Source organism: Hyperolius riggenbachi, chromosome 8, assembly GCF_040937935.1.
Source record: "Hyperolius riggenbachi isolate aHypRig1 chromosome 8, aHypRig1.pri, whole genome shotgun sequence".
NCBI classification, from domain to species: Eukaryota; Metazoa; Chordata; class Amphibia; order Anura; family Hyperoliidae; genus Hyperolius; species Hyperolius riggenbachi.
The window spans coordinates 235539582-235553034 of NC_090653.1; the positions used below are offsets into that span (position 1 = coordinate 235539582).

Consider the following 13453-nt stretch of genomic DNA (forward strand, 5'->3'; position numbering starts at 1 on the left):
ATCAGATAGGCTTTCCTTGCCCATGATGACTTTACACTTTGGTTCTTCTCCTGCAGGAAGTACCACACTCACCTCCTGCAGTTTGATGGTGAAGGAGGCTGGAAGTTTGAGAAGCTGGACACTGCCGCACGTCTCTCACTCACAGAGGAGAAGCAGCGTCTGGAGCAGCAGTTAGCTGGAATGCCCAAAATGCAGCATCGGCTCAACGAGCTTTGCCAGTTGCTGGGAGAGGATTCCGAAGTGCCCGACGATGAAGATCTCCTGTCTGCTGAGCCATCTATGTAAGGGCATTAGCACCCAGTACCGCCATCACTGAAGCACCCCGCTGTCACTGTGCACCCTGTCTGTGGTCCGACATCTTTTCTAGGCTGGAGATATTAACCACAGCATTCGTTTTTTTTAGTGATCTGATTCTTTGCTGCAGATTTGGAGCATTGCTTGAGATATCACAGAGACTCCTATGTCCAGCTTGCACGTCGTGCAGGTGAGACTGTTGCATGCCATGCTGGCAGGTCAGGAGCCAACATGCACTTTTCTGTCATTGGATGCCATGTGACTGGATGCCGACTCTGAATGTGGTCTTCCTGCAGGCTGGGTCAGCTAAGGCAGGAATCATTTCTGTTCCCACCTTGAACATATGTACGTATTGTGGTTTTGAGCCAAGCAAATGTGAAGAAGGCATTAGGTGTTTCCTATGTACCCTGTTCAATGCCAGTAGGAGCAAATCTGCCTCCGTTTTGTAACGGTCCTGCGCACCACTAATTCTTGTACAAGTGGAACCTGTTTTCTGAATCGAACTGTAGAACTACTAATGGGGCATTTTCTATGAAAGCTGCAAAAAGATAAAATTGTATGTTGGCTGGTATGAGAAAAGTATAGTTTCCTCCTCTCAGGCCATAGTTTTGTTGTTTCCAAACAAGGTCTGCACACCACTTTCACGGGAACTTTTCATTGCTTCATCACCATATGCACACAATCTATCGTAAAGCGGAAGATTATTTCAGAGGCACAAAGGGTCCCCTTTGTCAAGGCACAGTTAGGATCATGATCATCAAAGGTGACCATGTGTGGCCCCGAAACGATTGTATATGGTGATGGAGCAATAAAAAGTACCTGTTAAAGTGGTGTGCAGACCTTCTTTGGGTACTTATGGACTGTGGCTACTTGGTCCTGCACCCACCACCTCTGCTGGACATTGGTGTGTGATCTTTGGGATTACTATAGTATGATAGTGATATCATCAGAGTAGAATGACATCACAGTGCGCCATGCTGGCGCATGACTAGAGCCTCCACACAACATTTATACATGAAGGGATCCTTCCATTGTCCCCTACATGGCAGCAGGATCACACTATGCCTCCATGATCTATAGGGATAGCTGGGCTAATGTATCTACCAAGAAACCTGGAGCAAAAGTAACGCATTTGCTTACAGTCACCATTTGTTATTCTTGTTCCATTTTCTGCATAAACCGGATTGGTGGCTTTGTGCAGCTGCCTTCAGTTTTCCTTGCACTTTCTGATGAATGAGCCCTGATGTGTGGATCCCCACTGGTGATGCTTGGTATGTGTCTGTTTCAGGTACCAGGAATTTCTGAAGTCATTGCATGGCAACCAGTGAAATACTCGCTGTGATTTTTCTAGTGGAGATTAGATTATAAAGGAGAGGATATGATTGGTTGCTATGGGTCATGTGGATAATTGGCCTCATTCCTTGGGGGAGGCAATGCTAAATATTTCACTACATAGGAAAGACGGTGGCAGAAAGAGCTGAGCAATGCTGAACTAGTCGGCACCTATCCTGCTGTGTATTTTTTATTTAACTTTTAGTAGTGCCTTAAAGGTTTACCGTTTTTAGCATGGCATTATATTTTGTATTTTCTATTACTGAGCCTCCCTCAGCCACTGTTCCACACTCAAGGACCTCCTACTGGTGTCGTATGTATGTAGAATAAAGTTACAGACATACGCTAGATGGAACTCAGTTTTGTGTCCATCAGCATCACGTTTTCATGTTTTTTTTCAGCAGTAAAAATTTGGTTAACTGCCTGCAAATCCAAGTTTCTAATGCTATTGTATTTTGCAGCAAAATGGATCCTTTGCGGAAAATGTGGTCGCAAAGCCCCCCCCCCCCCCCCCCCCCAAAAAAAAAAAAATAAAAAAAGGAAGGACCCAGTGTGTGCCCGGCCTCAGCTGACTCACTAATTCCAAAGATGGTATTTCATCAGCAGGAGGTTGTGTTATGGAAGGAACAATGATAGGGAGAAGGAGCTGCAGTCATGGGCGTAATTAGAGTGGAGCAGAACCAGCGATCGCAGGAGGACCCCAACTACTAACCTTCCCTTCCTCCGATGCAGGGGACCATCCTTCAGATCAGGTGTTTTATGGCTACACTTGTTATGGGTGTGAAGACAATGATGGCCACACGAGTTTAATGACCCTTGTGAGAAGGCCACAAAGGGCACCAAGGGGAGGCAAGGGAAAGGGTGTGAACAATGGGGGGCAGCAAAGTCTTGCTGGGGGGCCCCATGAATTGTAGTTACGCCAGTGGCTGCAGTGCCGAAGGTGTCACGGCACAACTTGCTATGAGAACAGCGCCTGCACAGAGTTTAACCCAAGCAATAGCTGATAAACTAATTCTGAAGGCTGCAGAGGCTTCTGTTCCAGGGGAAGGGGGATCTCTGGGTGAGGTTTTCTTGAGATTACTATGGAACCACAAGGAAACCAGCTGAGTTGCCCAGAGATTAACGTTTAAGTAATTTTTCAGTTGAGCATTACTGCCAGGCTTGTACCAATTTTCATAGAATACAATTTTCACACTGAGGCTAAGTTCACAGTGGGACGTTAAAGTTGTGCGTTAAAACAGCATTTAACGCAGAATAACTCACTGCAATGAAAAATCAATGCCCTGTTCACAGTGCACACGTTGCGTTGGTGTCTAACGCTGCACGTTAAGTAAAAGTGCTGCATGCAGTGCGTTATACACGTTATTAGCTGCGTTGGACTGTTTGCACATGCTCAGTAATGACTTGGAAGCCTACTTTTCATTGCCTGTATTTTTTACTGTATCTGCTGTATGCGACGGTAACGCTGCGTTGCCACTTTTTGGGCGCGTTGCGTTGTAAGCTTGCAGTGCGACTTTAACGTGGCATCAAAATTCAACGTCCCACTGTGAATCTAGCCTAACACGTCTGCAGGAAGGACGTTCTTACCACCCACAGCAGCCAATCAGATTCCCCCATTCAGCTTGCCATGGTGCTTTAGAAACAGGAAAGGGATGGTCTGACAGCAACGCAGACTTTCTTTGAAAAGCAAAAAAAAAATATCTAAAATGATTTTTTGGGGGCACTTAATTGTTTAAATATTACAAGTTTAATTTCAGGCTTTAAAGTAATGATAATTGTAGTGAAATGCACAGTGTAGAGATAAAGGATTATGTATCATCTATAGCCATGATCTAGTAAATGTATATAGTTGTCCAGTGTGCAGGTATGTAGCGTGGCCATAGGGTTTCAGTGAATACAATAGCGTTCGTTCAGCATTTTGTTACCTCCTCAGCGATTTCAGTATTTCATGATGAAGTGCATTGTGGGACTTTTTCCTAGTAAGCACCAGTTTTTTACTTATTGACACCCCACCCCAGCCATCTCTTTTCTACTGCCCCCTGGCATGTATGTTATATTTGTGCTTGCAAGTGAAGTAAACCCCATTTTCCATGTATAACAACCACCTTCTTCTACATCACCTCCCACTGGTGCTGCATGATCCCCTCTTCTATATGCATCCCCCCAGATGCTACATACCCCCATGTGCAGCCTGCCTGCGCAATTTTTAGCTGATTTTCCATATGCAGCCCCCATGTTCAGTATACATACCTCTTAAAGTGTACCTGAGGTGGGACCTTAAAAAGAAAATTATACATACCTGGCCCCAGCATGTCGTGTAGTCCACCTGTGCACATTCTCGTCGCTGGCAGCATCCCATGCATGTGCAGTTGGCCCCGGACTGAAGGACTTTCCGGGGCCAATTGCTGGAGGAGGCAGAGGAGGACGATGAGGGAACGATCAGGCCGGAGGTGGCTTGAGGGAGCCCCGGGTACGTATATTTTCTTTTTAAGGCCCCCATCTCAGGTTCTCTTTAAGCCACAGCCTATGAGGCCTTTTATAGAAACCCATGATTCCCTGAGGCATTATGACCTAAACCTCATCTGGGAAACCTGACACAAGTACTTAAGTAGTAAAAATACCATCTTGGTGTTTAGACTCTTCAGTCCTTATTAAATTAATTTTTTTTACCTGAGTTATCTCCTAGGAGATATTTTTTGCATATTCTCTTCAAAATAACTTTTTAGCACTCTGCAATTCAAAAAAGTACCAAAACTAAGTGAAAAAATACTGTTAAAATCATTCTGAGTATTCTCTGGCTTGCTAGTGGCTTAAAGGGCATTTTTTTGATAAAGTGTGACAATATTACTTAGGAGGAAACTCCGGAGTAAAAGTTAATCAAATAAGGGCCTTCAAGTAAGAGTCCAGGGAGGCTTAATCTTGTCAGTCTAAAGTAGAGCCTCTGTTGAGTTTTTTTTTCTTATCTTTTTCCCTTCATTGGTGAAATTCTCCTTCACTCCATGTCTGAGGAAGGTGGCCACAGAGCAGGGAAGTCACCAGGTCAAGGACTGAGGATCATTTTGTAATTCGGGACACTGGCCAATATTGGACAGTTGTTACCAGAACATTTCCCCTACCTGTAGGGAGATTACCTCTAACTTCCTGCTCTTCCTCTGGGACAGGAAGCTGCAGAAGATTTTCCCAATGAGGACAAAGAGAACAGTACAAATCTGACGAAAGATCTAGCCTTACCTTCAGTTCATCCTAAACCAGAGAGATCACTTAGGCCAGGCTTCCACGTTAAGTGCTACATTCCCATTGAAAGGCCACTGAAAAACATCTGCAGGATGATGTAATGATCTCCAGTGTGTGAATACATTTTATTTAATGTATTGTTAAAAAAATCAAACCTGTATGAATAGCTGTGATAAACAGAATAGATAAACACATATATAATCCTTTTTAAAAGAGGAAATTCTGACAAAGTCTACAAAAGACATTTATTATTATTTTATTCATTTACTTGGTGCTTTTTTTTTTTTTTTTTTTTTTTTTTGGAGGACTTTATAAAGGACATTACCCTTGTCACATTGCCAATTGTCTCTCATAGGGGATCCCAATCTCAGACTCCCAGCAGAGTCTAAGGCCATGTTGTAGAGAAGCCAGTTAAGCTGGTATTATCCTTATGAATTTGTGGGAGGAGATGAGAGGGAAGGCACACACACAAAGGAAGAACATGCTAAACCCAAGGCACTGCATAAGTCCAGAAAGTAACAGCCACTTGCTGTTGTCTGCCACACAAGATATTATTCCTGTATCCATCAGTCATTGCACCATTCATCACATGGCTACAGAATGCCAGTAACTGTTTGTCCAGCAGCATTAAAGTTACCTCAGCACTGGAAATTGGGGGGGGGGTTTACAGTTTGGGGTCAGGCATGTTGTACGGGCCGGAGGAGCAGTACCCCTTAGGTAAGTAATAATGCCTCTCTCCCCCAATGACACACACCAGTATGGGGTGGTTTATTTAATAAAAAGAAAATTCCAATGCTAATGTCTTTAACATGTTAACATGCATCCCTCCTCCCCAACCCTCCATCCCTACAACCCATAGGAATGGATTGTATTGCAACTACAACAAATGGTTTGAAAACCTTCTAAAATGTATGCTAAATGCTTCAGTAAAGAAGGTGGTGATGTGGAGAATTGGAAGTGGCTGCTACTTTCTGGTCAACCAATTTATATGCATTGACTAAAAAGGAAGGATCTGTGATTACATTAAGTAAATTACTGCTTTGTAGAGCCCAAACATTGTATGTTGTGGTGCCTAATAAATAGGGTGGGTAAATGACAAGGATATACACATAACGAGTGTTAACTACGACACAGAAGTACAAGAGGACTCTATTGATCTTGAAGTTAGTGCTTACTGTACACAAAGATTCTCACAGAAAGCTAATAACTGAATTGTGTGAGTTGTGAAGGTTGACATGTTTTTAGCAGGGCGACCTGGTACATATGGGGCAATATTCAGCTCAAACAGTCAATCGCTGACGTTTTGATTAATTGCTGAGCGATTGGAGAAGTTGATAAATATCCTACACATGTTGGGTTCATGTGTTCCGGGAACAAAGGGTCATCTCATCGTAGGTGGGCGCTGTTTGATTTGGCATTACCAGCTACACAAGTATAGACATAACCATGGCAAGACAGTGGCTAAACCATCGTTCAGCCATTTTGTTCCAAGATCTTCTCTATAGCCTCTGTTCTGTTCAACCTGCCCAAACTTCCTGCCAAGCCATTTCCTCTTCTTACTAACCATCTAGATCGGATCTATTTTATAAACCACGTTTTTGAAGCGTTAAAAATTTATAGTGATGACGTATTTGTACTTTGTACTCTGATGATAAACGAAATAACTCATAGAAGTGTAAGCACTTAAAGGCATTTAACTATCTTTTGAAATTGTTGTAGCTTTGATATTTTTATATGACACTCACAAATTTTTATCGTTTAGAAGGATTCATTAAAAATGGACACATTTAATGTAAAATGTGCAAGAGCCATTGACAACCAATCAGAATGCATCTTGTAAAGATGTGACAACAACAGTGGTTGCTATGTGTTACTATACTGTTCCTTTTATCGTTGTTCTTTGGGCTGCTTTATTAGATACACCAGAAGGTGAAGCTGCCTAATGCATGTCATGTAAGAAGCCATTTTGTGAGCAGCAGTGTATTAGTTCTAAGCGTTAATATCACTGCAGCAGGAATCAAAGTGCTGGCAGCCATTTTAAGAACGGAGGCACAATTGGAAAGAAGAATACACTGCACATTGAAATGATTTTCCAAGTTAGCCAATGAGTCTTTTAGGAGACTATTATATTAAAGCTGTGGCAACCATAGTGTAACCTCTATTCAAACTGCAGTGTTGTCACTTTTTTAGCATTGGCTTCACACAAAATGGCTGCCGTGACTAAATACTAGGTATGCTTGGCAACCATAGTGTAACCTCTATTCAAACTGCAGTGTTGTCACTTTTTTCCCATTGGCTTCACACAAAATGGCTGCCGTGACTAAATACTAGGTATGCTTATAATACAGAAGAGTCCTGGGCTGGAGATTGATTGCCCTCCAAAGTACGTCCGTTTGCTGATCACTGTCTACTCTAATAGCCAAATAGAGAAATCGAGACTGTGCTTGTTCTAACAGACTATGCAATGTAATTGTCTATTGCCATTTTAAGAATCATCAAATGTGCCTTAATCAGTGGTTCAACGACCAAATTACTCTTATTGGTTCGATGCTAATAAACAAATGATTCAAAATCTATGGTGTGTGTTTTCCTGGCAGGTACTTATTGTTTGGAATTGCTATTATACAGTATCTTAGTATCTTGAGTTTAGCTTACTTATAACTTTTCATAGAAATTTGAGTTGGGGGGGGGGGGTTCCGTTGCATTCATAATTCGGGGTTATTACCGACGCACTCCTAATCGACCATGTTGGGCTCTGATTTTTCAGCATGTCCGATCGATACTTGCAACCAATTTCTGACCGAAATTGGTCAAATTGTTGATCGGGAATGCACCTGGCAGGACCAATTTTCATCAGATTCGATAATAATTATTGAATCTGATGGTCAATTGGCCACTAAGTGGACAGATACAGTCTATATGACCACTTTAAGACAAAGGCAATGCCAGATGTCTATTGCTTTCTACCATTGATAATTAAACTTGAGGACACATTGGCCACCCTTATTACAATGGGGGATACAGAGGCTACAAAAGCCATAATAAAAGCAGCGCTCAACCTGTGTTGGGTGAAAATTGAAAAATCATTATTGACCTATGAGTACCAGTATTAACTTAAAGTGTATCAGAGCTGAAAACAGTAAAAAGACTTATACATACCTAGGGCTTCCTCCAGCCCCATCCGCTCAAATCGCTCCCACGCCTCCGCTGCATGCAGCTTCGGGAACCGATCCCCGTCACTTAAGGCAGTCGGCTCCAGTCTACGCTGAAGAAGTGCGCTCTTTGCGTATCTTTCCAGCAGCTGCTGGGGGGAACACAGTAGCACGTAGCAATCTAAATCTGCAGCCACGGTACAAAACGGGCAAACAGCTTGATGCATACGGCGGGGGGAGACACAACTCAGCAGCCACTGACTCGAGTATAAGCTGAGACCCCTACTTTTGAAAAACTTGGCTTGTACTCGAGTATATATGGTATACAGTCAAGACCAGGTATGTTTATCTGGCTTTAAACATATAGGGCTTGATTTACAAAGCGGTGCTAACTGTTAGCACGCTTGTGAAAAGCCCCTTATTATGCCTAAAAGTCCTTTGCGCATGCTAATTAGCAAAGGCCGGTGCGCGCGAAACAGCGCATTGGGTGCAACGAAAATGGCGCACCCGATGCGCCTATGACGGCGCATTGGATGTGCCCTAAGCGGCGCATGGGTGCGGCGTTTAGGGCGCACCTAATGCGCCGTTTTCTTTGCACCCCATGCACTGGCCTTTGCACGCGAGCGCTAATCAGCACGTGCAAAGGATTTTTAGGAGTGATAAGGGGCTTTTCACAAGCGTGCTAACCGTTAGCACCGCTTTGTGAATCTGATTCAGCTTTGTGCGTGCTAACTACTTAGCATGCCCAAAGCCTTTAGGCGTGCTAACTAGGTTAGCACCGGTTAGTGAATCAGGCCCTCAGTGACTGCTTTACTGCAGAAGCACAAATCATTTTTTTTTATTTCATTTTTGTGGCCTGTGTACTGATATTACTGTATATACAAGTTATTTATGATGGTTATTAACTGAGAAATAGAACATTTTATCATATTTTCTGTTTTAACCTCTTGAGGACCATGGTGTTAAACCCCCCAAGTGACCAGGCCATTTTTTCCTAATTGGGCCACAGCAGCTTTGAGGCCTCGCTGCAGGGCCGTACAACTCTGCACACAAGTGATTCTTCCCCCCCCCCCCCTTTTTCTCCCCACTAATAGAGCTTGCTGTTTGTGGGGTCTGCTCGCTCCCCCAATGTTTGTTTATTTTTTTACAAATATTTTTCTTCTTTCTTTTTAAATGAAATAGTGTGTGTGTGTTTTTTTTTTATTTTAACCCTCCCCAGTCAGCCTATCACAGCGGATCGCTCCTGTGTCCCTCAGGGACAGCCATGTCCCCAGTACAGCGCTGCTGTAGATCGCAGCACTGTATAATGTTAATAGACGGCTAAATCGGCGATCGAGGCTGAAGGCGGAGCTCCGTCATTCAAGTGTGGTTGCGCAAACATCAGCGCGCGATCTCCTGCAATCTCTATTCCAGGCCATTCACGCCAATCGGTGTGGAGCAGCCATTAGGCAGTTAATCATAGTTTAAATTTATTAGGAGTCAATACATTTTTCCATCTCCTCGACTCTGACTCCAGCAGCAGAAGCAATAATTTAAAGGGAACCTGAGGTGAGAGGGATATGGAGGCTGCATAATTGGTTCCTTTTAAACAATACTAGTTGCCTGACTAGTCTGCTGATCCTGTGACTCGAATACTTTTAGCCATAGACCCTGAACAAGCATGCAGCAGCTTAGGTACTCTGACGACTCAGGTTTTACTGCATTAGCCATATGCTTGTTCCAGGGTTTTGATTGAGACACTCCTTAGGGCAGAAGACCAACGGCTGCCAGGCAACTGGCATTGTTGACAAGGAAATAAATATGGCAGTCTCCATATCCCTCTCACCTCAGGTATCCTTTAAGAAAGGTATCGGGTGCATTAATAGTTTTTAGTTTGTTGGATGTATAAGCCACTCAGCGAGCCACTATGGGAGAGCCAAATGTTCAGGGTTGATAATTGTTGCACGGGTCAATACATGCTGCATGTTTTTGGTTTTTTCTTAATTATTTTTTTTAGGGTAATGATGTGTGGAATTTGAAGGTAATGGTTGCTGCATGTCATATTGTGGTTGATGAGGCCTGCACTTTTTTCTTGGGGTGGGGAGGTGTAACAAAACAATTGTAGTGGCAGTAAGGCTAATGCATACATAAAATGAGCAGGTACATTTTTACCCATGTGCTGTATGCAAACACATTGTAAGCTTACTAGTTACCTGTCAACATATCCATCATTTGTACCTATAGGAAGCACAACACTCTTATCTAAGGAATGTGACACACAGACAAGGATGAAGCTCAATACATTTATTATAGAAGAAAGAAATTACAAATAGTGGAACCAGAAAATGAATATATGGATAAATAAAATACAAAAACATGTACAATAGTGCGCTATACCCTCATATATCCCAGTTGAACCAGATAACGATCACTTCCATTCCAGCGCAGGAGACTTGGGCGCAGCAGTGAATAACTTCAGCGCCGTCAGAAGACGGAGCTGAAGTTACTTATAAAACACTGTAATTCGGCCTCCAGCAATCGCTGGAAGCCAAATTATTTCATTCCCCCACTATCCATGGCGGCCTGGCGGGGGAATACTATATAATACAGCCATATACTGGCTGTATCCTGCGCCCAAGTCTCCTGCGCCGATTCCTCTCGTACGCTTCAGAGGAAGGCGAAAAATCTTTACAAGGCCTGGGCCAATTAGCCTTAAAAGGAAAAAAATTCCTTCCTGACTCCAAATGGCAGTCAGATAAATCCCTGGATTAAGAACCCTCAGGAATTACCTCTCCTCAGTCAACACTCTCTTCTACCTCTCCTCAGCCAGCACCCACACCTACTTCTTCTTAGCCTGCACCCTTACCCTCTCTCCCTAGCTAACACCCATACTTACCTCTCCCCAGCCAGCACCTTCACCTAGCTTCACTGCACCCAGCACCACACCTACCTCTCCTCAGTCAAAACTCTCTTCTACCTTTCCTCAGCCAGCACCCTCACCTATCTCTCCTAAGCCAGTACCCCCATCTACCTCTCCCTATCTACATCCTCACCTACTTTCACCCATCCAGCAACTTCACCCACCTTTCCCCAGCCTGCACCCTCACCTACCTCTCCCCAGCCTGCACCCTCACCTTCCTCTTCTCAGCCAGCACCCTCACCTACTTCTCCCCAGCCAGCACCCTCACTTACCTCTACCCAGCCTACACCCACCCCTGCCGCTCCTCAGCCAGCACCATCAACTCCTTCTACCCATCCAGTACCCTCCCCTACCTCTCCTTAGCCAGTACTTCCACCCGCTCTCCCCAGCCAGCACCCTTACCTACCTTTCCCCAGCTAGTACTTTCACCTATCTCTCCCCAGCTAGGACCCACACCTAGCTATCTCCAGCTGCTCCTACACACCTCTTCCCAACCAGCATACACGGCAACCCCTCCTCAGCCAGCACCCTCACCCTCTCTTGCCAGCCAGGACCCTCACCTACCTCTACCCAGCCAGCACTCACATCTAGGTATCTCCAGCCTGCACCTACACCTAACTCTCCCCAGCCAGCACCCTAACCCACCTATTTCCAGCCAGCACCCTCTCCTACCTCTCTCCAGCCAGCACCCTCAGGTACTTCTCCCCAGCCAGCACCCTCACCTACTTCTACCTAGCTAGTACCCTCAACTTCTCTCCCCAGCCAGCACCCTCACCTAGCCTCACTCCACCCAGCACCCTTACCTACTTCTCCCCAGCCTGCACCCTCACCTACCTCTCTCCAGCCTGCACCCTCACCCACCTCTCCCCAGCCAGCACCCTCGACCACCTCTCCCCAGCCAGCACCCTCACCCACCTCTCCCCAGCCAGCACTTTACCTAGCCTCACTCCACCCAGCACTCTTGCCTATCTCTCCCCAGCCTACACCCTGACTCGCCTATTCCCAGCCAGCACCCTCGCCTACCTCTCTCCAGCCAGAACCCTCAGCTACTTCTCCCCAGCCAGCACCCTCACCCACCTATTCCTAGCCAGCACCCTCACCTACCTCTCTCCACAGGGCACCCTCAGCTACTTCTCCCCAGCCAGTACCATCATCTACCTCTACTCAGCCTGCACCCTCATCTACCTCTCTTCAGCCAGTACCCTCACCTACTTCTACCCAGCTAGTACCCTCAACTTCTCTCCCCAGCCAGCACCCTCACCTAGCCTCACTACACCCAGCACCCTTATCTACTTCTTCCCAGCCTGCACCCTCACCTACTTCTCCCCAGCCAGTACCATCATCTACCTCTACTCAGCCTGCACCCTCATCTACCTCTCTTCAGCCAGTACCCTCACCTACTTCTACCCAGCTAGTACCCTCAACTTCTCTCCCCAGCCAGCACCCTCACCTAGCCTCACTACACCCAGCACCCTTATCTACTTCTTCCCAGCCTGCACCCTCACCTACCTCTCCCCAGCCAGCACCCTCACCCTCTTCTCCCCAGCCAGCACTTCACCTAGCCTCACTCCACCCAGCACTCTCGCCTACCTCTCCCCAGTCTGCACTCTCACCTACCTCTCCCCAGGCAGCACCCTCACCCACATCTCCCAAGCCAGCACTTCACCTAGCCTCACTCCACCTAGCACTCTCGCCTACCTCTCCTCAGTCTGCACCCTCACCTACCTCTACCCAGACAGCACCCTTACCTACCTCTCCTCAGCTAGCTTCCTCACCGACCTCTCCCCAGCCAGCACCCTCACCTACCGCTCTCCATCCAGCTTCCTCACCTACTTCTCCTCAGCCAGGACCCTCACCTACCTCTCCCCAGCCTGCACCCTCACCCTCTTTCCTCAGCCAGCACTCTCACCTACTTCTACCCAGCTAGTACTTTCAACTACCTCTCTCCAGCCAGTGCTCTCACCTAATTCTCGCAAGCCAGGACCCTCACCTACCACTCCTCAGCCAGCACCTTCACCTACTTCTCCCCACCCAGGACCTTCACCTAACTGTCCTCTGCCAACACCCTCACCCACTTCTCCCCAGCCAGCGCTCACACTTACCTCTCTCCAGTCAGCACTCTTACCTACCTCTCCTCAGCCAGCACTGTCAACTATCTCTCCTCATCCAGCACCGTCTCCCACCTCTACCCAGCCAGCACCAACACTTACCTTTCCCCAGCAGCCAGCACCCACTCCTTCCTCTCCCCAGCCAGAACCCTCACCTACCTGTCCTCAGCATGCACCCTCACCTACCTCTGTCCAGCCAGCACCCATACTTAACTCTCCCCAGCCTGCACCCTCACTGCCTCTCCCTGTATCCCCAGCTTCAAAGATAGAGAAAGAGAACTATAAGTCAGCTTGTCATCCACTGGCGGTCAGTGTCCACTGTTTATGGTTATTTTTACATATTCTGGCGGCTCTGTTTAAATACTAATTTTACTCTTTACAGTGTCCCCTTCCCCCTTTGTCCCATATATTGCTAGGCTCCCACTGTCTATTTA

General features: G+C 46.0%; 1 protein-coding gene across 1 annotated transcript in view; it reads left to right on the forward strand.

Moving 5' to 3' along the window:
* Nucleotides 1–7434, forward strand: part of ABCD1 (ATP binding cassette subfamily D member 1) — a 72869-nt gene extending 65435 nt beyond the window's left edge. Inside the window, exon 10 of the mRNA XM_068248358.1 lies at nt 57–7434. Within this exon, the coding sequence (XP_068104459.1) occupies nt 57–285 (229 nt within the window). The 3' untranslated portion in view covers nt 286–7434. The remainder of the gene's footprint in view (nt 1–56) is intronic.
* The last annotated feature ends 6019 nt before the right edge of the window (nt 7435–13453 follow it).